Source organism: Peromyscus californicus, unplaced genomic scaffold, assembly GCF_007827085.1.
Source record: "Peromyscus californicus insignis strain IS unplaced genomic scaffold, ASM782708v3 Scaffold_5__1_contigs__length_169319896, whole genome shotgun sequence".
Classification (NCBI taxonomy): Eukaryota; Metazoa; Chordata; class Mammalia; order Rodentia; family Cricetidae; genus Peromyscus; species Peromyscus californicus.
Genome location: NW_026294573.1, coordinates 50,580,610 through 50,605,202, shown reverse-complemented (window position 1 = coordinate 50,605,202; position 24,593 = coordinate 50,580,610). Strand labels below are relative to the sequence as shown.

The window sequence follows — 24,593 nt, the reverse complement described above, 5'->3', positions numbered from 1 at the left end:
TGGGTAAGCCTACAGAACAGTGCCCAGTTACTCTGCACCAAGCGCCAGGCACACCAGTGCACCAACACAGAACTCTTTCTTCTATACCCAGAACCTTGTACAAGCCCCTTCAACCTGCTTCCCAGAACCTCTCGCTCTCACCTCCATCATACCCACTTACCCCAGGAGAACACTCTAGGTCCTGAAGGGGATCACCACCAGAATGAAAACATTCTTACCAAGTAACTCAGGGCACTGGCCAACTGTTTGGCAACTTTGAACTTCCAAGGAGTTGTAAGTACATCACTTTTCCGGTGCATGAAGAGATCCAATGGTCCCCCCTCCACAAACTCTTCCACCATAATATCTGCAGATACAGAAACAGCCACATCTGGAACCTTGTGTCTGTCTAGAGGGAATTCTTTCTTACCCTTACAAGAATGCATTTTTATAGACACTGCTCCACTGTCAAGTTGACTTAACCCTAGATGACCTCCAGCAAGGGATGGCCTCTCCTGAGCCTCAGCCTTCATCTGTATGTACACAAATAGTAATACTTACCTCTCCTAGGGACCACGGGAGAGGTGGATTGCTAAACAAGGCACAGCAGGTCTCGGCTGAGTGTCTAACACACAGAACAAGGACACAGCGCAGTGACCATCACCACTGCGACTTTATAGCACCATACACTACAGCACAGAGTGTAGGCCTCCCATAGGACAAAACTTCCCTTCACTAAGTCTCCCATGTGAACACAAGAGTAGCCAGCACTACAGCGTTCACAAATCAAAGAGCTTGGGTTTTAAAACACAAACAAAAAATTCCTTTTCCTGGACATTCATATCAGGAATTCAGAGTAGAGGGCACCTCTCTGAGCAGCTAAAGGCCCAACCTGACAGCAGAGAGGTCGAAGCCAGCTCCGGTTTACCAGCAGGAGTCTCTTGAGAGGCCAGTCCTAGCTCAGGGTTCACTCTTACCACCTTCCTCAAGCCCTGCATTCCTCACTGGACTGCCTCAAGAAACCACATGGGCCCAGAGTAACCAGAAGGAAATGTTCGAGTGAAAAACAAGCCATGGCCACCACTGACTTCTGCAAATGACCTGAAAATACCTTGATTTTCCCATTGTAAATGGAAGTTAGAAGCCCAAGAGTCTTCACAGTACCTACCCACCCGAGCCGGGCCAGCTATCCTCTACGAGAGAGAACAAACTTACTTTCCACATCTCGGACACAGACACCATAGAGGTACACGATGTGTTTGTGGGAAACTTGTCTCATCATGCTGGCTGCCTCAAAGAAGGCCTGAGGAAAAAAAGAACCAAGGGATATCTGGCTCAGCCTGAATTGCTAAGGACCATCAATGGATCCCAGAAAAACTCACCACTGTCACTCCCAGCCCTGAAAAAATACCCTCCTGGTTGTCCAGTAGCACAGACACACTTTGACTTCTGGGCCACTCTAGCTAAGGTGTGGGATTTGTTTAGAAAACCCAACAACGCAGAGTAAGGCTGGTGGGATGAGCTACCTACCAATTTTCCCATCAGCCTCTCAGGCCCGCCTTACTGTCATCCTTTAAATGCCATGAAATTCAAGGGTTATCACTGTTGGAATAAGCATGAAGCCACATTTCCTGCTCCACACTCAACAGACTGAGAGATCCTGGTCAAGTAGTTTGACTCCTTTGGACCTTCATGTTTCCAAATGTGTGGGAGCCTGGGAAATTACTTCAGAGCTCTGAGCCCACTTGTTCCAGAGATCCACAGGATCACACTGGGGCCTTTGGTAGCAGGAAGGGGGACAGGACCAGACAGGACTCCTGCTCTCCTCTCCACCTTCCTCACCATCAATCTTCCCTCACTACTTCTACAAACATAGCCAGTCTGCCTAAGACAGTAGAGCAGGGCGGAATTCTGACTGAAAGAGAAGGCTGCGAACCACACAGCCAAAAAGCACAGAGGTTTCCCCAGCCAACTCACTCTACCAGCTCCAGAAAAGGGGTTGCACTTGCCAGAGAAATGTCCCTGTGGCTGGGGTCTAGGACTTTGAGGATGACTTTGATCTTCTTCTCTTCAGCAATTCCCTCATCGTCCTTGTAGTCCAGCAGGGTCCCAGAGTAGATATGTGTTCTCGTGCCTCTGCCGAGGTGCTCACCCTGAAGGAGGAAGCAGAAAGTTGGGCGACCTCTCTCTGCAGCTTCATGATGGCTCAAGTCAGGGCTGAGTCCTCAATGGGACAATGAACACAGTGGGATGAGGCCAAGGCAAACAGGGCCTTGTCCTCATCAGGTCTCCAGAAAAACACAGAACTCCTAGGCACACACAGCACCGATTACAAAGCACTCCTGGACCCCAGCGACAGCCCCATTCCTGAAAAGCAGCCTGTTTTCTGCCTCAAGGGTTAGCCTGTAGCCCAGCTGCAGTCTATCACAAACCTGTGAACAGTGTCCAACAGCCAGGCATATCAGTGTTACCAGGGCTCCAGAGCAGGCTCTGCCAGGTGGCATCTCTAGTCTCAGGCTAGGGGGACAAAGTAGAGGGGCCTCTAACCCCTCACTCTGATGCTTACTGGCCATTTAATTAAGATGCATTCTTTCATGGTGCATAATCTCGGTCCAGTCTCTGTAAATGGGGTGATAATGGCACCTGAGCATAATGTCACCTAGGTATAAAGGCTTCTGGTGTAGTACCACAGTGTAGAAACTCAACTGATGAGTCCATGGGTTCTGTTTCAGAGCCTTTCAGTCCATGCTCTTTTCACACTGGACCTCCACCCCCACGGCCCACCCCACCACTTTACAACACCCACAAGGATGTGCATAAGAAGCTTGGGAAGCGCAAATCACATCAGCATCTGTCGAAGCTGAGGGCTGAGCTGGTTCTTCCCTATGGGAAGGAAGGAGACCATTCCATCAGATGAGACCACCATGTACAGAATGATCCATCTATCTCTAAGGACTCTTCCAGACTGACTTTCAAAACTTCTGATTTTTAATTCTTCATATTTAAAAATCAAAATATGATTCACAAAACATATTGAGCTGCTAACATTAGCCCCATGAAACTTGTAAATTGGAGTATATTGTTTCATGATTCTGAGAGCTCTTACAGAAGCTCTGGAAAATACAGAAAACAGATTTTGGTGGATACCTAGGGAGCCAGTCCTGTTCCCTACAGAAAGACACACCACTGTTAGGTGGGTATATTAATTTACACAAATACCACCATTTGTCATCTGTCACAGTAGAATGGCCATTTATCCTCCCTGTCTGCTGCATTCTGGCAAGGTCCTGCAACTATTCATTAGAGCTGCATCTGTCATGGGGTGATCCATCAACATTATGGGAAGCTGTGTTCCCAGAACATTCCATAAAAGGCATATGCTTTCAAGACAATTACTCTTCCCCAAAAGGATGACTTAATTCCAGGGACTAGGTAACAGAACCCACAAAGGCCAATGTCCACTCCAGCTTCCTTCCACACGGGTCCCTGTCTGAGCAGAGACTTGGCAACTCACCTTCTGTGACTCTGCTTTGGTGTCCTTCCCCCAGAAACCATCTCTGCCCTGCCAGGACCAGATCTTGCATACCCACGCATGCCAACTACACTAGACAGAGCAAGTACTTACCCTCTGGGCCTGGCTGAGCCTGGAGATTCTAGGTAGCAAAGGTCTTATTCCCCAGGAGGGTTCCTTTCTGAAGCTAGTTCTTACCCTGCCCTGCCCTGCGGTCTTTGTTCTCTTCTATTCCTTTTGGAAGGCCCCTCTGAAAAAGCAGGACTGAGCCCCAGAGATACTATGGCACAGCCCTCTGTGGGGTGGGGACCATCAGCCCAGACTCCCACCACAGAGACCAACCTCCCATACCTCTACCCTAGGTAGCCCTATACCCTACTGATACACATCCATCAAGGATTAGTACCTCAAGGGGTAGCCATCGGCAAGACTGGGTAAGATGGAGGGTCTGGCTGAGTGGCCTTGAACCTCCCAGTTCTTTTTCCACTACAATTTCCCCCAAGCAGACTTTATTTCCCCCTCAAATCTCTAGGGGTTCCCCTATGGGGAGTCGGGATCAAAGCTGGACAAAGGCCTGTGGTGGGGACTTACTTGTATAATATCTTTCTTAAGGATCCGATCAAAACTCAGCTGGCTCATGGGGTAGACAGGCTGCCACTCCTGGGCTTTCTTAGTGGCTACGAGCAGATTGGAGATTTCTGTGGAAGAGATCAGAGAATTCTGAGCACCATTTTGCAGGTCCTAGATCCTGGCCATCCAATGTATGCTGAGCCATGGGGCTTACTGAACACGTTTGCTAGTTCTATCATTCAGTGAATCTATATTAGGTAAATGCTTAATTCATACCCGCTAGTACCTCACAGGCTAATGACAGAGTCAACATGAATCAACAGTCACATAGAGAGCTACGATTTATCCAAGGTTCACACAGCGGGATCTGTCCTGGTAACAGAGGTGAGGGAAGTTTCCTTTGGAAATGAACACTGAAATCTAAGCTAGATGTGGTGGCCATGCCTGTAATCCTAGCACCTGAGAGACAGTAACAAAAGAATCAGGAATTCAAGGTCAGAACAGCCTGGGCTGTCTCAAAAAGAATTAAAAAAACAAAACACAAAACTAAATTTCAAGAAGCAGGGGACTATGTCTGCCTCATTTTCTGCTCTATTTCTACAGCCTAGGACATAATGAGTACTCAACAAGTTACTTGGTTTTGTTTACTTTGTGATGCTGGGAATCAAAACCAGGGCCTTGTGTATGCTAGGCAGGCATGCTATTCCTCAGTGGGTGTGAACCCAATGAGAACAGTGAGGACAGGTGGATGCTCTGAGCCTAGGGAACCCTCTGAAAAGAGAAGCACACGCTTTACACAGATAGAGGGGGAAGGCAACCAGCATGAGTGTCCTAGAAACCTTGCTGGATGAAGCTACAACCTCTAAGCATGTGGGTTAGGAGTGAGCCATTCCCCAAGCTCCACAAAGTTAAACAGCAAATGCAGCACTTGACCAGGTCTGCCAGGTCAGGGTTACATGGGCTACAGAGAATTTATGCTCTGACTAGCTGCGAGGTAATAATGATGCAACATAACCTTCCAAATTTGAACACAGTGCAAAATCCTCTGGGAATCAGGCAGACCTGGCGTAGTCCCTGAACACATCACTTATTTCCTTTAGCTGGACCAGAACTATTGGGGGGGTAACAACTCACAGGTGGTCTCCCTGTTCCACTTTCTTGCATTGGAAGATAGTAATAAGTTCAGGGAGAAATACTCTCCCAGGGGAATCCTGATTCTTGGTTTCTGATAAGAAAGTTCGCAAAAGATCTGTAAAACCTGCAAGGCAAGTCCATAGTGCCACCGTATACTTAGTGGCAATAAGCTACTAAGCACTAGTTACCACACTGGTTCCATCACCACAAGGCTCCTCAAACCTTCTCCCTTAGAGGAGTGCTCCCTGATTTTTTCTGTTTACATTCACACTTTGTTTTCTCTATGCAGGTAGGTTCTACAAATGTTAACTCCTGTGCCTTCAGGACAAACCCAAGATGTAGGAATTGTCAGCATCCTTATCTGAACCACAGATCAGAACAAAGGCTCAAAGAGAATCAATCAGCAGCTTAACCAGAGGGCTTCCTAAGCCAGAGAGGAAGGGCTCACAGAGGGCTCAGGACCCTGAGGTCCAAGCTAAGCACCAGAAACTGTCTTCAGGCATCTTCTGGGTGCTCCTTTTGCTAAGCCCATTCCTTCCACAGTTCTCTTGACTCTAGCCTATTCCCTGGTAAAATACAGTTTAATCCAGCCATGTATAGCTGTCCTGAGGAAGGAAAGGTGTCATGAGTCTATTTGCCTGGTGACATGCGGACAGAGGTTGGTGGCATCCACTCTGGGAATCAGAAAGAAGCCTGGATCTAGAGTGGCCCATGGCTTGACTATCTGGGTGTGTACCTGCACTAGGGTAGATGGGGGGATGCACTTAACTGCCATGAGCATGTTTTGAACGAGAGAGAACACTGTGTCCTCCTCAGGTTGTTAAGTGGGACAGATGAGGCCATGCCCAGAACAGCTTCCTTAAGTTTCAGCAAAGGCTCCACCACTGGCAGCAACTGTCTCATGATCAACCACCATCCTTGTCTTTCACCCAAATGCTCCAGCCTTGTACATCAGAATGCAGCTGTCCCCCACAAGGGGCAACTGAGTGGAAAGCAGCAGTATGCACTCCTGTACTGAGGAGGATGCAGAAATGTAGGCACTGAGAGGTTCCATAGAGTGTGGAGCTGGGTACTAGACCTAACCAAGGGCTAACCTGTCTATCATATGCTGCTGGCTGGCCTCCTGTCTTTCCCCTGGTTTTATTACATGAAGAGTTGTATGTTCCAGTATGAAACCCAGATCAAAGTGTTTGGCTCTGGGAACCCTACAGTCAAGAGAGCAGAGAAACTGAGCAATCTGAAATGACGCTCTTTCGTCACACTTTCCTGACTTCTTTAATCTGCAGATGGCAGAGGCAAGCAAGCAAGCTCTGAGAACCAACATGAGGAGGCTCCACACTGGGTTCCCTCAGCCTTCCCTCCCTCCACAGAGTTGGCTCACCATAGTACCTGCCCCTCCTTAAAGTATACACAGACGGAATAGAGAGGAAAAAAAAAAATCAGTGGGTTCGGGTGAGACAGTGTGTGTTCACATCTCCACTCTTCTTCCACTTAGGTGTTGGCCAAGTGCAATAGGGACAAAGGCATCCTAGATTATTCTGACAATTAAATGGCATAATCATGTAAGGCCTTCCAACTGGCAGACCGAACACTTACTAAGTGTTAGTAGCCATTATTATTATCCACTGCTACTACTCTAACTACTACTGATGGTATTAGCTGTGGAGCCTTGAGCAAGTCACTGAATGTCCCTAAAACCAACTTCCTATGTGGGGAAAACAATAATGAAATAGTCACTAAACTACCTGGAACATAGTAGCTACTGCTAGAGTGGAAGCTATTCCAAAATTATCACCTGATGGACACTACTGCACACGATTCTGTGTATATCCTGGGCTTCCCATGAGTCACAGAGCAGTGAGTGAAAGCCAGACCTTGTCTTGAGAGTTCATAAGCAAGTGAGAAAAGGAGACAGGAGACACCTTCAGTGCTCGGTTTCAGAAGAGCCTCAGGTGAAGCCACACAAGAGGTGTTCAGCTCTGTTCCTATGCTATTCCCCTCCCAGCTACTGGCTTCCAGATCTATGCTGTCAGAGGTGATATCTACATCAGAACTCTGTACAAGGACCCTATAAGGAAAGCACATCCTCATCTCCAGCCTTCTCCATTCCTATGGATGCTGTGTTCTCCCACAGAGCACAATCCCTAGGGAAGGAAGATCTGTTTTAACAAGCAGAAGGGAGATCATGGGAGTAAGTAGGACCGTTGGGAGCTCTGAGGTCTCATGGCAAGAGGCAGATGTGGTGTTTGCCCTTTGTGGCACATCATCGAGCATAACAACAAAGGCTGCAGTTCTTCTTTGAGGCTGGTAGGTAACCCTATCTGATAAACAAGAACACAAGTTTCCTCTTTCACCATATTCAGGAACTCACCTTCTGCTGAGGCTAAAATATAATTCACACATTGGGAACTCAAAACTCTGGGCTGCAAGTGTAGCTAGGCTGAAGGGCAGGCACTTGACTTGTGTGCATGGGACCCTGGGTTCAATCTCTAGCAATTCTGGAAAAGAATCCAGGCCCTTTCTATTTTTTCTGACGACTCAAAGGTAATTCCCTTAAAGAACAAGATGGTCTCAAAGAGCCTGCTCCAAGGCTAGTGTCAAGAGCTAATGAGCTACATCCTCTTCGAGGCCCGAGACTTCCAAGGACAGATCTGGCAAAGGCAAAGCAGCATCTTGGGGTAAAGAAACAAAACCCCCAATATATGGGGCTCTGACTCCCAATTTACCATGACTCATCTCATTCTGCAAGATGAGCCCTTGGCCAGGTAACCCCCAAAGCACACTTTCACACTCACATTCTGAGACAAGAAGTCTACCTCAAGGACATTAGTCATACTACTCTCGGGGTGTAACCAAAAGCAGGTGAGTTCCAAGCCCCTTGCCTGAGTTTTAATTCCTGATCCTTCTACGTAATCCTCTGCTTGCAGAAGGTCCCAGATCTTTGGTATAGCAGCCAAGGCCTCCTATAACCCCAAATCTGTTCTCCTCAGTCCCATTTCTCCTTCCTTCCTTCTCTGCTTCACAATATGGCTTTCTGCAGCATCTGCCCTGGCACACTATTTCTTTTTCTTTTTTTTTAATTTTGCAATACCATTCAGTTCTACATATCAGGCAGGGATTCCCTTGTTCTCCCCCCTCCCGCCCCCCTCACCTTCCCCCAGCCCACCCCCCATTCCCACCTCCTTCAGGGCAAAGCCTCCCCCGCGGACTGAGATCAACCTGGTAGACTCAGTCCAGGCAGGTCCAGTCTCCTCCTCCCAGGCCGAGCCAAGCGACCCTGCATAGGCCCCAGGTTTCAAACAGCCAACTCATGCAATGAGCACAGGACCCGGTCCCACTGCCTGGATGCCTCCCAAGCAGATCAAGCCAATCAACTGTCTCACCCATTGAGAGGGCCTGATCCAGTTGGGGACCCCTCAGCCATTGGTTCATAGTTCATGTGTTTCCATTAGTTTGGCTATTTGTCCCTGTGCTTTATCCAACCTTGGTCTCAACAATTCTCGCTCATATAAACCCTCCTCTTTCTCGCTAATTGGACTCCCAGAGCTCCACCCGGGGCCTAGCCATGGATCTCTGCATTCAGATCCCTGTCGTTGGATGGGGTTTCTAAAAATGGCAATCTTACCAAAAGCAATCTACAGATTCAATGCAATGCCCATCAAAATACCAACACAATTCTTCACAGACCTGGAAAGAATAATACTCAACTTCATATGGAAAAACAAAAAATCCAGGATAGTCAAAAAAAATCCTGTACAATAACACAACCTCTGGAGGCATCACGATCCCTGACTTCAAGCTCTACTATAGAGCTACAGTAATAAAAACAGCTTGGTACTGGCATAGAAACCGACATGTGGACCAATGGAATCGAACTGAAGACCCTGACATTAATCCGAACACCTATGAACATACAATTTTTGACAAAGAAGCCAAAAGTGCACAATGGAAAAAAGAAAGCATCTTCAACAAATAGTGCTGGCATAACTGGATATCAACATGTAGAAGGCTACAAACAGATCCATATCTATCACCGTGCACAAATCTTAAGTCCAAGTGGATCAAGGACCTCAACATAAATCCAGCTACACTATTTCATGCATACTTAAAGTCGTGACTCCTCGCTCCCATCACCCAACACTTGCCTGACTCCGCCCTCCCATCACCCAACACTTAGCTCAAGATCTGCCTCCTGCTGCCATGCCACATGACTCAGATTTTAACTGTTTCTTTCACCCAAGGGTATGGTATCTGTCCCCCTTCAAATACTGAGGTAGCCTCAGTGATCTGTAACATTATCTGTACTAGACTACACAATCTCAGAGAACAGGGCCTGGGTCTTCCCATCTAACACAGTTCTTTGGCCCCAGACACGCCAGGAACATTTGTCTGATACATAAACTGAAGACAGGTGAGTGATCAAGCCACTCCACTCAAAGAACAAAGAAGTCCCTGCTAATTATCCCTAAGCACTCTTTCTGCAACCTCACTGGGGTGGTGAGGAGAGGTGTGTGTCTGTTCTACATACAACACTGGCACAAGAGCAGTGGTTCTCAACCTTCCTGTGCTGTGACTCTTTAATACAGTTCCTCATGCTGTGGTGACCCCCAACTATAACATTATTTCATTGCTGCTTCACAACTGTAATTTTGCTACTGTTATGAATCGTAATGTAAATATCTGATATGCAGGATATCTGATATTTGACCTCTGTGAAAGGGTCATTCAACCCCCCAAAGGGTCGTAACCCATAAGTTGAGAACTGCTTTACTAGAAGGATGAGACTTGACATGAGGACAGACCTGCAGCAGAGCTCAGAGAAAACCACCTAGGGCTATAGTTCCTTTAACCCAGACAGCATCCTTTGGTCCACATGGATAAAGCATCGTCAAGTGGCAAAGGGCATCTCAGAGGGGCACAGCCTGGCTCCAGCAGAGACAAACCTCGAGGCTTAGGCTGACAGCAGCGCTTGAGCACGAAGCTTATATTGTCCGTGCGCAGGATCTGCTTCTTGAGGTGGTTCATGAGGTCTCTCAGGCTGGGGAAGTGGTCGGCAGAGCCATGCAGGCTGTAGCGGCCCTTCTGCACCTCAATCTGAAAGTTCTTGAACTGCTTCTGGCCACCCAACACCTGCCATTCAGAAAAACAATCCTGTTTAGAATGGGGTCAGGTGATGTTAATGTTAGGGGGCACTGAGCAAGAGGGTGTAGAAACTATACATCTAAAAATATCCCCAATAAACTCCACCAACAAACCAACCAACCAGTAGGTCAATGATGAGCAGTGCCAGGAAAAGGCACTGATAAAGGAAATCACTACATCAGCATATGGAGACCTTACAGCTACAGAAGTGTTGTTACATCTCACAGAAATGACCAGTAAAATGAAGGCCATGAAAATGTCAACGATTGTCGCATAGTTTTAAAATCTTGATGCTTTTCAGAATACCAACTGTTGAAAGCCGATCTCCACATGAGTATCTATGCCATGTCCTCTCCGGTTCATGGAACATGATGGAAGAAGGGGAAAAAAATAACGTAAGAGGAGGAGGGAGAGGTGGAGTGTTACAGAACACCTTTTTCCTGGCACAACACGGCTGCTGCACTCTTGAACTCTGAGTAGCTGTGACTGTCAGGACAAGACCGAGCTGGTTAACATTTTATCATGGAGTAAGGAGGGATTAGGAGACTCTGTCCCTCCCAAGGCTATACATACAGTTAACAGCTGCTGTGGAAGGAAGAGGCATTTTCTTTCGTGGTATAGATACTCGTACAGTATAGCTATGTGGTATAGCTTCATGGTATTAGTGCCTGTGATCCTATAAGCAATCCTAACTGAACTCAGCTGGTCATCCAAAAAAAAAGACATCACAACAGAAGGACTTTCAGAGAAGAAAAAAGAGACTGGCAGGAGTTGGGCCAGAAAGGAAGGAGGATTGGTTATGAGGGGTAAAAATGACCAAATATCTACATACATGAAAATATAACAAAGTCATTATTATGTATAATGTATGCCAATTTTAGAGGAAGGAAAAAGCCTTAGCACTTCATAAAGATTATCCTATCCTATGTATGGAGTAAGAACTGTGATAGCTAAATTCACCCAGAACTCTTTCAGAGTGCGCCCTGGCACACCATGAACCAGCCCAGAGAGAAGCAAAGTGGGAGCTGGTGTCTGGCTGTCCATCCAGTCCACAATTCCACAAAAAGAGTCTGAGCAGCTTTCTTCCACAGGATCTTCTTATACAAAGAAAGATATCAAGGATTTATGCCAGGAAGACCTCCTTATGGTGTAAATTGGGACATGATATTTAAAACATCAATGTCCACAAGATTACTTCATCCATACAAACCCATACAATGAAGATAGCACCACCTGTCATATGGACTCTGTAAGCATTAATCAACTGCATGTATGTAAAATGTTAGCCCTGTGCCTGGTTGGATGAAATAAACAATCCTCTTTGTGACTGTTCTTTCCTCCAGGTAACTTGACCAACTAAGCTGTGTTACTCAGACACTTAGGAGGCGGGGCTATCTTACAAAGACATCCACCCTATTAAACTTCCTCCAAAGACTGATGAGCAAATGAAAGCAGGCATCCTGTGAAAGTACCAAGCCTGACAAGTTCTGAGCCACTGAGCCCCATGAGCCCTGAGGTCCAGCTGTTCAGGAACACTCCTGGAACTTTGTCCAGGACTCCTGACAGCACGGGGTTCCTTATGCAACTTCTTCCTTCCACTCTTGACAGAGCCCACCCCAGGGCTCTCTGGTACTTCTCTCCTTTGTCTGATTTTCTGCCATATGCTAAGGCCTGGCCTCCATCTGGTCGGCTTTCCCCACCCGTTTTTCTAGTTTTTCCGTTTTCACTATTCCTGGTAGACTTACTGTAGACTGACACTGTAAAACTCACTATCTTTATCAGGCATGGTGGGACTCATACCTTGAATTCCAGCACTCAGGAGGTAGAGGCTACCAATCTCCATGAGTTCAAGGCCAACCTGGTCTACATGGCAAGTTCCAGGACAATAACAACTACATAGAGATCCCGTATCAAAAAAAACAACCAACCAAACCCCAAAACTCGAACCCCAAACAAACAAATCCTGTCACTAATCACCATCACTAACCTCTAACACACTCCACTTAGCATTCTAAAAAGCTGCATGAATAACAACGGCACTTGAGGGATCATGAGTCAGCAATCTTAAAACCATACATGGTCTTCATTTCTCTCACTTCATTCTTGGTTTGAAGCCACATCTGGATGTTTATATAACTACACCTCGGGACAGCAATTTATGTCAAAATGCTCAAAACTATTGCTGGGAAAACAGGCCTGTTGATGAGGTGGCCTTCTGATACTAGTCTATACCAGAGAATGCCACAGGGAAACATAGTTCTATGTCTGATGATTCCGCCATTGAGTATAAAGGAAGCCACTCTAGATAATTCTGCTGACGTTCACATGTGCCCGATGGGAGGCAATTTTCTGGTCACGTTCCACCTTCCAGAGCTACAGTTCTACCAGGAGAAGGCAGAAGAGAAGGGAAGAGGGTGTAAAGCAGGAGAGAGGGAAGGACGGAGGGGAGAGGGGAGAAAAGGGGAGAGAGGGAGGGAGGACTGGCCATAAGCATGGAGACAGGGTCTTGGCTATTGAGTGTCCTATCAGACAGGATATTCTTGCCAGACTACCAGAGACTTGCTCATAGACCCAGGGGATCCTCTCTGCCACAGCTCCTGGGCTGGGTGGCGATGGGCAGATACCTTGTGGCTGCATCTCTTGGCCCACACCTGTGTCCCGACTGACCTCAGACTTTTCAAAGCAGGTGACGGTCATGAGGATATTGTCAAAGTCGGTGCAGCTCCACCTCAGCACGTACATCCCCTCCTCGCTCCCTTCTTGCCGAAGCTTATTGATGGCATATTCTGTGCTGGAGAGAGAAGAGGGAAAGGGACAGAAGCTCACAGCACAGCACTTCAACTCCCAGGGAGAGCCACTCCCCTGCACTAGTGCAATCTTCCGGTCCTAAAGTCCTCTCTGACATGGCATGAAGCATATGACAATATGGAGGAACTTGAGACAACTCACCTACTATCCCCCAACACACAGAGGTCTGCTTGATTGTCCCCAAGTTCTCCAAAGACACTGTCTCCATGTCTCAGCAGAAGAATGTCAAGGATACAGCAGCAGCCGGAGTCCCATGCTGGGCCCCTCCAGCTCCTCACTCTAACTGGAAAGGAGCCTGGCTGAGGAGGGCAGGTGGGTCCACTGTGTTTACTGCAGTGGCCTCATGACCACAGCAGGCCCGGCTCACAGTAAGTGCTTACTCAGTAACGAGCCGAATAAATAAATAGCTCAGTGATGAGTGAAAGAGCAGAGGAGAACACGCCGTATACTCCTTTGTATTCCCCAAAGCAGTGAGTCGTGATATGCACAGGGCACAGAATACTGTGCCTGGTTGGCATGCTGACAAGTGTTGGTGGAAAGAGGACTGGTGTAGCCACTGTGCTTTAGAAAAGCAGAGACTTGCCGGGCGGTGGTGGCGCACACCTTTAATCCCAGCACTCGAGAGGCAGAGGCAGGTGGATCTCTGTGAGTTGGAGGCCAGCCTGGTCTACAGAGTGAGTCCCAGGGCAGCCAGGGTACACAGAGAAACCCTATCTTGGAAACCAACTCCCCTCAAAAAAAAAAAAAGAGGAGGAGGAGGAGCAGAGACTTCAAGAACTTTCCAACTACGCCATACGGTCACTGATACCTCCACACCCTTGCTCGTATTAGTCCTCACCTGGAACACACCCTCTCCCTCCTCTTTGAGACCTGGCAAACCATCCCTGACTCTTCAATGCTTAATCCGATCTGAAGAGTAGATCTCAGCCGCCCACAAACACACACCACTTATTCCTCCTTCACTCTCACTCAAGGTCCTTGTGGTGCATGCCAAAATAGCAGTAAGCAATGTGGACATGGTTCTGCCTGCCTTAGGAGGCTCATTCTCTGGGAAGAGAGGCAAGTCAAACAGGAAACGTGGACATAAAACTAAACATTGGACTGGGCAGTGGTGGCACACGCCTTTATACTGCACCAGTGGTGGTGCATTGGGAGGCAGAGGCAGGTGGAGCTCTGTGAGTTCGAGGCCAGCCTGGGCTACAGAATGAGCTCCATGACAGGCTCCAAAGCTACACAGAGAAACCCTGTCTTGGAAACAACAAAAAACCCAACTCACCCAACTTGGTGGTAAGGAGGTAGTGAGCACCACTGAAGGAAAGCAGAGCAGAACACAATACTCAGGGGGAGGAATAGGAGGGCACAGGATGTTGTCACCTTACAGAAGGTGATTAGAAAAGACTTCTCACACAAGGCAGTAGCTAACACCTGAAAGGAGGAAGGGCTGTGGAGACCCTAGAGCAGTGGTTCTCAATCTGTGGATCGCTACCCATTTGGGGTTTCACATATCAGATATCCTGCATATCAGGTTTTTACATTTTGATTTATAGCAGTAGCAAAATTAGTTATAAAATAGCAACAAAATAACTTTATGGTTGGGGGTCACCACAACATGCAGAACTGTATTAAAGGGTTGCAGCATTAGGAAGGTTGAGAACCACTGCCCTAGAGGAAGGGCATTCCCTACATCAGGAAAAGCCAGTGCCAGCGTCTGGAGGCTCAAAGAAACTGGAACACCAGAGAAAGATGCTTTCAGGGTGGCCAGCTCCTTGCTCTGCAATTCCTCATGTGCCTGTCTCCCCAGGCTGTGAGCCTCTCTCAGCCAGTGACCACACATCACCAAACTGTTCTCTCGGTAACCAAGATGGGAAGAAAGGGGAAAGCATGTCACACGGAATACAGATGAAGACAATTCCTAAGATTTCAAGATCTGCATCCTGTCTCCCTTGAAGTGCACAGTATTGGACAGGATGATAGGAGCTGGCTATGGAGAAGTGAAGGGGTTGAACTATACCAATCAAGGGAGTAGTCAGGCATGCTGTAAGAGCCATGGCAGGAAATGACAGGAAGGGCTGATGGAAGATCACTGAGCACAGTAAGGAAAGAGGTGCCTCCAAGTGCCAGCCACCGGCCAACTGCCCCAGCCTAACAACTGGCACACGTGTGGAGCTAAGGGGACTAGACTTTCTACCTCTAAAACCTGGGCTCTTGGCACACCAAATGTAATTGAGAGCATTCTGGAACCAACCAGATGGGTCCATGACAGCCATTCTGTATATTGTGGACAATCAGTGGGGGAGCCACATCAGTGCAGAGGAAATGGTGGGCATCTGCTGTGAGCCGGAAGTAGCCATCTACCAGGGACACAAAGGACAAGGCCTCCTCGTGAGAAGAGAGCTTCAGTTCCTGGTGAGAGAGAAGACATATCACAGTTACATCACTATCCTGATGTGGCTGGCACCCACCTGCAGATACCTTTGAGAAGCAAAGTCCAAATGCTCTAGAGTAGGAAGCAACTGGCTGAAGCAGGCCCCACCTGGCATACAAGCACCTTAGTCTCCTGACAGCAGAAACCTGAGCAGCAGGAGATGTGTGTGGGAGATGCAGAGAGAACTGACAATCAGAGCAAGACTTGGCAGCTTGCTGGCATTCTGCTTTCGTGAAAGACCAGCAGCCAAGTACTGCCTGCTCAAAGAGTGGAGACAGAGAACAGGAATGTTCTCAGGTGGGCAGAGGGCACAGCAGTGAATCACAGACTCTGCAGCCTGCCTCTCCAGGTTCACAGCATCTCTACCTGATACTGGGCTCAAACATAGCCAGTTCACTGTTTTTATATTCAAAATGGTCAACTAGTGGCAATTTCACATTGTTTAACCAAGAATCTGTGTGTCCTTAACAGGTTACTTAACCTCTTTGTGCCTCTGTAAAATAGGAATGACTACCACCACTGAGGTGATATGGTAAATAAAACAGCTGACACTTGTCAGGTCCTTAGAGCAGGAAATGCCTGGCTCTTAGTGTTGGTGTCGGTGAAGGAAAACCAACTTCCAAGAGACAGGTGTTCCTAGTGTCCCTCCTTGTGATTGCTCCCTTTGCAGCACGGTAGCCTGGCAGACCCAGAGGCCTGCGTGCCTAGTGTGAACTCTGACCTTCAATATGGGGGCACTAACTGGGTGCCAGATGTGACTGGCAGCTCAGACAGGCTGGAGCTGCTCATAAACTGTAAACCCACTCCGCTGTGGTCTTACAAGGCTGCCCACTGTGACTAAGCAGACCACTGAGCTGCTGCTGCCACCACCACCCTCACCCCTCAGATTCCTTGGGGATGGAGACTCCTTAGAAGCCCTAATGACACTGGCAGAAGTGTGGCCTACAGCCAGGCAGCCTCAGACAAATCCTGCCACTTTCTCAATATCAAGTACCATACACATCCCTATGACTCTCTACTGCAGTCTCAGGTCCCCATTTGAAACTGAACTGACACCCCTAATCTAACAGTTCTTCTACAGCAATGGTTCTCAACCTTCCTGATGCTACAACCTCTGAGTTCAAAGCCAGCCTGGACACATGAGATTGACTCAGTCGAGGAGAGGAAACAGAGCCAGGCAGTGGTGGCACACACCTTTAATCCCAGTACTGGGAAGCACACACACCTTTAATCTCAGGAAGTGATGGCTGGGCAGAGAAAGGTATATAAGGCATGAGGAGACAGGAACTAAAGGCTTTTCGGCAGAAGCATCCCTTTCAGCTAGAGGCTTTTTTGGCTGAGGTTTTTCAGGCTGAGGAGTTAGAGGTGAGACGTGGCAGTGGCTTGTTCCTTTGTCTCTCTGATCTTTCAGCATTTACCCCAATACCAGGCTATGGGTTTTTATTACAAGACCATTTAAGATTTGAGCAACAGCAACACCTTAATACAGTTCCTCATGTTGTGGTGACCCCAACCATAAAATTACTTTCATCGCTACTTCGTAACTCTAATTTTGCTACTGTTATGAATCATAATGTAAATATCTGATATGCAGATGGTCTTAGGCACTCCAATGAAAGAGTTGTTCAAATTCCAAAGGGGTCGTGACCCACAGGTTGAGAACCACTGCTCTAAAGACACAAAAATACAGGCTCTTCACAATCTACAACCTGGGGTGAGGTATCAATAACACGATTCTTCCTCCTTTTCCCCCAACATCTCTCAACATTTCTATTTCTCTATTTCTTAAATTTTTTATTAGATTTATTTATGTGTGCATGCATATATGTGTGCATGAACACATGCATGCCACAGTACACATGTGGAGGTCAGAGGACAACTTTCTGGAGTCAGTTCTCTCCTTCTACTGTGTGTGGCTCCTGGGATTGAACTCAGGTCTTCAGGCTTGGTGGCCAAGTGTCTATGCCTGCTGAACCATCTCACCAGCCGTTTGCTTTAACTACATTTTTATTCCTGACAAAGTTATTGGTTTTAATATTTGAAAAAGGGGAAGGTAGACAAAGAAAATGACAGCCACTCACCATCTTACCACAAACAGAAGACCGTGAAGATGGATCATCTGTTCTAACGGCATATGCACATGCATGCTAACCTCCAAAAACTTGGTGAAGTCTATCAGGATTAGCTTATAGATCAATATTCACATTCTGTTTTATTCCATTTACAGACTTTTCTGTTTTAACAGTTTGGTTATATAATATCTCACTACTCGGATGAACTGATCATTTTCCAGAGCCTTCTATTTCTATACCTAGGGTGTTGGCAGTATTTTGACACTGTAAATACTGATGAACTGAATGCTTACTTATAAGCCACTATCTATCTGCTTCTCGCATGGTTTCTGGAAAACATGTTCCCTGGGTTCCTAAATGGAGCCCTATGGGAATATTTTCAAGGATTTTGCATCTGCTGTCACACTGCTTTCCAGAAGGCTGTCAGAAAGGCAGCCTCTAGAGAGGAGATGTGACCCGTGTCCTGAGCTGCTTCAGCAGGCTTTTCCTTTGAGTTGTGTGTTATCTTTCTGACACTGTTTTAGGAAAACAAGGTATTTCCCTGGTGCTGATGCCCTAAACTCTGTAACATGCCTGTCACACTAGCCTGTCCTCAACATGTGACATCAGAGGTGACCTCCCACAACAGAAACATGTTTATCTGGCAGAGCAGCCACCATGTTCCCTGACAAGGTGGCCTGCTTGTTTAGGCTGTGTCCTCCAGTGAGGTGACATTCTCTCTGCTCTCCCAGAGTCCCTGGGTGTGCCTGACACCCTGGTGGGGCTGTTCTGTGGCCTGCCACTTGCCTAAAGTGTAATTGTGTGCCAAGTGTGGCTTCCCACCATTTTATCTCAGATGACCCACCCAGCTCAGCAAAGCAGCTGCCTGGCAGCCTTTGGGAGCTCTATCTTTTCCTTTTAAAATCAGAGATTAATTTATGGTTAACATAGACTGGAGAAGAACCAGAGCCTACAGTAGTAAGCTTTAGGGACTGACAATGATACACAGAGTGGCCCAGACAGCAGAAAGACAGAAGGACCAGAAAACAAAATAAAAGGCAAAGAAGCCAAGTGTTGGCTCCAGCTCTGCTGTGGGGGTCTAGTGCACGAGCAGGGCAGGTAGGGACCCTGGCCTTGGAGAGCCTCCTCTCCTCACTGCCTCCTGCTCCTTGTCTAGAGTACTGAGGAGGTGGGAAGTTGCTATTTCCTGGGTTTGGGAATGTGGGTCTGGTTGTGCAGTGGACCAGGCTCTTAAGACACTCCTGAGAGGTATAGACTGCCTAGGGAGGTGGAGACTGGGAGGCATTAGACTGGCAGAACAATCTAAGGAAGAAGTCGGGTACCAGTCCCAGGGCGGAGCCATCACATAGCAGACCCTTGTCTAGGACAGACCTCCATGCACCTCTGGCCACCACACTAACGTGGCAAAATAAATACAGGGCTGATTTCACTCTGTTTCTTTCCTATCCACATGTGCGTGTGCGTGTGCGTGTGCGTGTGTGTGTGTGTGCCTGCCATAAGTGTGCATGTGCCCATGGAGACCTGAAAAAGGCATTGGATTTCTTAGCGCTGGTTTTGAATCACAGGACATGAATGCTGGGGTCTAAACTGGGGTCCTCTGAAAGGATAACTATTTTATTTAATTACTCTTAACAGCTGAGCCATCTCTCTGGCTCCTTGTCACTTGTTTTTGTAAACTAAATGTTCAAAACCCTAAAGCAGATGGACATTTGCAAGAACCAAGCACGGTACTGGGATGTGCCAGTCTAATTGTGACGCACACTGACAGAGCCTGGCAATGGGACTTCTGGCTTAAAAGGAACCGTCACCAGACCTTGAACTGGGAATGGCACTCCGGAAACCCTGGGCCACAGAGTAGTAGCTGTGCAGGCATCCTCAGCAGTGTCTCTCTCTCTCTCTCTCTCTCTCTCTCATCAGCACAGCCAGACTGAGCAGCTCCGGAGCAGGCTTACCATGTTCTTGTTGTCCTGCTTGTTAATGCTGACTACAGACTCCTTTATTACAATGTGGGTGATTTCGGGGAAATAGGAAAAATTGTTCCAGTCTTCCCGGACTTTATTTCTCTCTTCATCCTTCTTGTGTTTATATTCCAGTTTTTTCCGCTTCAGTTTATTTTTTTCCTTTTCAACAGGAACAACCTGATAAGATAACAAAAGTGACAGGATTTAGCTAGCCTTCTCATTTTCTGTTGGTCAAAGGTCAGTGCTTCAAGCAGTTTTGTAAAGGGCCAAGGCCCATGGAAGAGAAAGTCAGCATACCCAAAGTCAGAGCAACTCAGAGACCACTGGCTTAGAGACAATGATGGAGCCCTATCAGAGAACCCTGGGATTTCATTCCCCAATAATCCTTAATGAGCATCCAGATTAAAGTGCTTCCACAGTTTACAACATGCATGCTGATGCTGGAGAGGACATAATGGGCATGCATGCACCAACCACAGGCCTCCTCATTTCCAGACTAACAGTGTGCTTCAGCACAGGCAGAGAGCAGATCTTCCCCAACACAAATGGGCAAAACTCAAGTTCCTCCTGCTGCCAATGTTTTGACTTTATAATAGTGAGGCTTTACAAGAGATGATATGAATCCGTATTTCAACAACTGACACACTGAAGAATACACAGCTGCATGAGTTTATCTAGTTGACTAGCACGAGCTCTGCAGAACAGATTCCACATTACTTCCTGTCTGTACCAGTTACTTAACTAGTCAGACCATCTCTGAGTCACCATTTCCCCAGCCACAAAATACCAACTTTTAATCTTCACGAGATTAGGTACATGCCTACCTATACCGTAACTACTATGCAGAAAGCCCTTGGTCATGGTATTGTTACTTTAGCATGAAAATCAAGCATGGGGAGAAAAGGAGCCTTACATTCAATATCACTACTTGCAGTGGTAGCTATGCGCTACAGTAATTCAATCAACAGTTATTATCAGTCGGGGGCTGTGCCCACATGCCATCCATTTAGTTCTCTCAACAACAGTAGCTGTAGTCAGCCCATTGACTTCATGGATTCTACATCCATCAACTCTGTGAGCAAAGATTCAATAGCCATTGAGCAAACTGCCAGTCCTGTAATGCTGTGTCTGTACCCACCTGCACTCTTTTCTTGTCATCGTTCCCCAAATAGTTCAGTGTAACTAGTTATGTAGGATTTACATAACATTAGGTATTATAAGGCAATCTAGATGTAACAAATGTACACAGAAGGCTAAATAAATAAAAAATACTACATCATTATCTAGGAGACATGAGCATCCACAGATTTTGGTACTGCACAGAATCATGCGACAATATCTGCCCCCAGGTACTAAGGGACAAGTTAACAGATGAGTCCTATGTACCTATATGGGTAGACTAACCCTCCTAAGGCCACAGAACCATAGGAGTGGAGCTGGAATTTGAACATATCTCTTAGGTTTAAACTCCTGTCTTTACCTCATTTGGCAAAGACCAACGGCTTCGGATATAGTTCAGCAGTAGAGCACTTGCCTCAACATGTGAGGCCCTAGATTTGACTCCAGCACTGTAATGACACCAAGTAGGGAGGGGTACGTAGCATGCTCCAGGCCCTTGATTCCATCCTCAGTACAACAAAACAGACACCTCAATAAAGCTTCATGACACAAGTGCAGTTATCTATTTTGTGAAGCCAAAAGCCTGCTGAGGTTCAGTTCTTGCCTCAACTATGGCTCAGTTAGGATGTGAGGGATGAGTAATACATGGCCTCCAGCCAAGGTGATTGAATTTAGCCTATGGGGTGAGGTCACGCAAACAAGTGATTCTGGCAGGCTCCAGAGCACACACCAGTGACATAGGAGCTTCTCTTCTTCATCATCAGACACCCACAGCCACTTACATTTGGTTTCTGCCGCCACTGGATCCCTAGATTTCCAGTCACCATGACTTCATAGAGAACACTGCCACTGTCATTCGAAGGGAAGCGACTCAATTCATTTTCTGAGGAAATCAGTAGCATAGAAGTCTCAAATATTTCAGCTCCATAATGTTTGGTCAACGTTTCCAAGGTAGCCAGGTATTTCACCTTCAGGTCATGTGTGGACACACTGCTGTCACAGATGGTCTTGTTGTTAAATTCCTTCAGGAAATCCTTGAAAACATTATTTATTCTCATCCTAGTAAGAAGATTCCTCTGTCTGATGGATTTATTCAATGTTTCTGGAATATATCGCTTGTAGCTAAAAGAAAATAGAAAAAAACTTTTACATACAAGTTAGCAAGAAATGATTAGAAATACGTCTCTATGACATTCCTTGTATGTATAGGCAAGTGAAAAAACAGGATCTAATCCCAGAGGACCATGGATGTAGACAATTACAAAGAGCTAGACATAGGCTGGAGAGATAGCTTACTAGTGGTTAAGACTGCTGTTTCAGCTGGGCAGTGGTGGCGCACGCCTTTAATCCCAGCACTTGGGAGGCAGAGCCAGGCGGATCTCTGTGAGCGAGATTCAGGACAGGCACCAAAACTACACAGAGAAACCCTGTCTTGAAAAACCAAAAAAAAAAAAACACGCAAAAAACCAGACTGTTCTTCTAGAGGACCCACATGGCAGCTCACAACTATCTTTAACTCCTCCATTCCTAGGAGACCGAACACCCTCATACAGACCTACATGCAGGCGAAATACCGATGTACATAAAATAAAAATAAATTTCTGAAAAAAAGATAGAAATAGAAGTAACCTCATGAGATTTATGCCACTATCATAAATAATACAGCCACAAAGAACCCTCCCTTCATTTTGGAGGGGTACACCTGAGGGTTAGTACCTCTTCTGTGGTACTTGGGATGTTCCTAAGTGCTCACAGATACTAAGCAAAAGACTCTAGCACTGAGCTATATCTTTTGCAAATAAGCTCTTAAAAATGGGATTGTTGCCGGGTGGTGGTGGCGCACGCCTTTAATCCCAGCACTCGGGAGGCAGAGCCAGGCGGATCTCTGTGAGTTCGAGGCCAGCCTGGGCTACCAAGTGAGTTCCAGGAAAGGCGCAAAGCTACACAGAGAAACCCTGTCTTGAAACCCCCCCCCCCCAAAAAAAAAATGGGATTGTTTTTTCTTTTTCTAGTTTTATTTGAGACAGTGTCTCACTATGTAGCCTTGGCTATCCCGGAACTTGCTATACAGACCAGATTGGCCTCAAACTCAAAAATCTGCCTGTCTCTGCCCCTGCCTCCCAAGTGCTGGGACTAAAGGGATGGACCACCATGCTCAGCTGGGGTTGTCTTTTATGGCTCATTGGTGAGTGGAAAGGCAATTCAATTTCATAAATGGGCTGAAATTACATAGACTGAACCACATCTTAATACAATTTTCTGTAACTAATAACTGACCATTCCTCACATCAGAAGAACCAGCTCCAGGCCACTGAGTACAGGCTACAGAAGGTACTCCAACAGACAGCATTGTCACTGTGGGAAGGACAGGAAGTATGGAGGGCATGCAGAGCACTCATCTGCCTAGAAACTTCACTCTAGCTCCCATTCCTGACAGTCTTGAACAGCATAAAAAAAACAGGCCACAATTTTAGTGCTATTTTGTACAAATATTCAAAGATTTGATTCATGCAGAGAGATGTCAGAAAAACACTGCAGCGGTTAAACAGGAAGTATGAATGCATGTGAAATAACGTTACAGCTAGGTGAGATGGAACATGCCTGGAACACCAGCATTTGGGAGGCGGAGGTAGGAAGATCATGAGTTTGAGGTCAGCCTGGACCACATAAAGCAAGACCCTGCCCCAAAACTAATGTCCCAAGTCAATAACATGTCCCCGCTATCCACTCAGGCTAGCAGGAAGGCTTACCTGATGTCTTTGGGAAGTTCTGGCAACTGCAGCTTCTTCATCATGGCATAGTGGGAGATGGCCAGGACAGCCATTCCCAGGCACTCATTCTCAATGTCATGTCCATCCTGCTCTGTCTTGGGGTCCCGAATGGGAGCCAGGCATTTGATCAAATCATACTGTCCCTGGGGATCAGAGAAGAGAAAAAAAAAAATGAGCTGCCACCTAAGCTTCAAGAGCCACCCATATTGATCCTGAGAGGATCAAGATGGTCAAAATGCCACACAGCAAGAAAAGGAATCAGAGTGTCTCCAGTATCAAGGCTGTTTCCACTACAATGGAGCACAAGGCAGTTAAGAAGATATTCTCCCTAGATTACTTCATTTAATAAACATTTAGTGAGTGTTTATTGAGTACTTGTTTGTCAAGGTGCTGGTGAAGAGCACAAAATCATAAAGCCCTGTCATGGGGCTCTCTACATAAACAATGCCCATACACAGTCTACATCAGGTCTGAACTGCATCAGAAACAGACAGAAGACACTGGGCCGACTGTATTAGCTTCACAGCCATTTACCAGCCAGCCTAGTATAGGGACCGTGTGCATGGAGTTGGCAGGGTACCAGCTCCCTTTCAGATGTGGGTTTGGGGAAAGGGGAAGGAGTCACATTCACAGTGCATCATTACCACAAACCATTAGTTTGTCCCACACGTGTTAGTCACATTTTTAGTACAGAAAAATGTTGCCAGAATACACTATCTCACATATGGGGGGAGAGTAGAGCATTCCACAAACTATGGGGACTTTAAAAACAAAATATAAAACAAGACTAAAAACCAGTACCCATAACTAGCCTTGTTGAGAGCAATTATGAGCCAGCACAGGCTCATACTCACCAACCCCTAACCTCCCTGCTAGATGTGTGAGCCCTACTTTACCTCACCTTAGTCCTCACAACAGCCCTGTTAGTCCTGGTAGAGAGGAATGGAATGATGAGCAGGACATTCTCCTAGGCACTAGAGATTTAGCAATGGAGAAACTACATTTCTGACCTCATGGAGGGTCCATTCTGACGAAGAAAAACAGCAATCACTCATGGTAGGTGCTTACAAAAAAGTGAAGTCAAATACCAGAGTGGCGTGG

The 24,593-nt window shown here is 46.7% G+C and overlaps 1 protein-coding gene across 2 annotated transcripts in view; it reads right to left on the bottom strand.

Annotated features, from left to right (window-relative positions):
- Positions 1-24,593, bottom strand: part of Jak1 (Janus kinase 1) — a 121,611-nt gene that overhangs the window by 10,046 nt on the left and 86,972 nt on the right. For both annotated transcript variants that reach the window (XM_052718889.1, XM_052718890.1), the window contains exons 6-15: positions 23,472-23,635; positions 21,504-21,843; positions 19,594-19,779; positions 15,390-15,547; positions 13,004-13,127; positions 10,138-10,324; positions 4,082-4,188; positions 1,989-2,132; positions 1,195-1,282; positions 219-346 (exon numbers count right to left, since the gene is read on the bottom strand). In XM_052718889.1, coding sequence (XP_052574849.1) covers positions 219-346; positions 1,195-1,282; positions 1,989-2,132; positions 4,082-4,188; positions 10,138-10,324; positions 13,004-13,127; positions 15,390-15,547; positions 19,594-19,779; positions 21,504-21,843; positions 23,472-23,635 — 1,626 coding nt within the window. The remainder of the gene's footprint in view (positions 1-218; positions 347-1,194; positions 1,283-1,988; positions 2,133-4,081; positions 4,189-10,137; positions 10,325-13,003; positions 13,128-15,389; positions 15,548-19,593; positions 19,780-21,503; positions 21,844-23,471; positions 23,636-24,593) is intronic.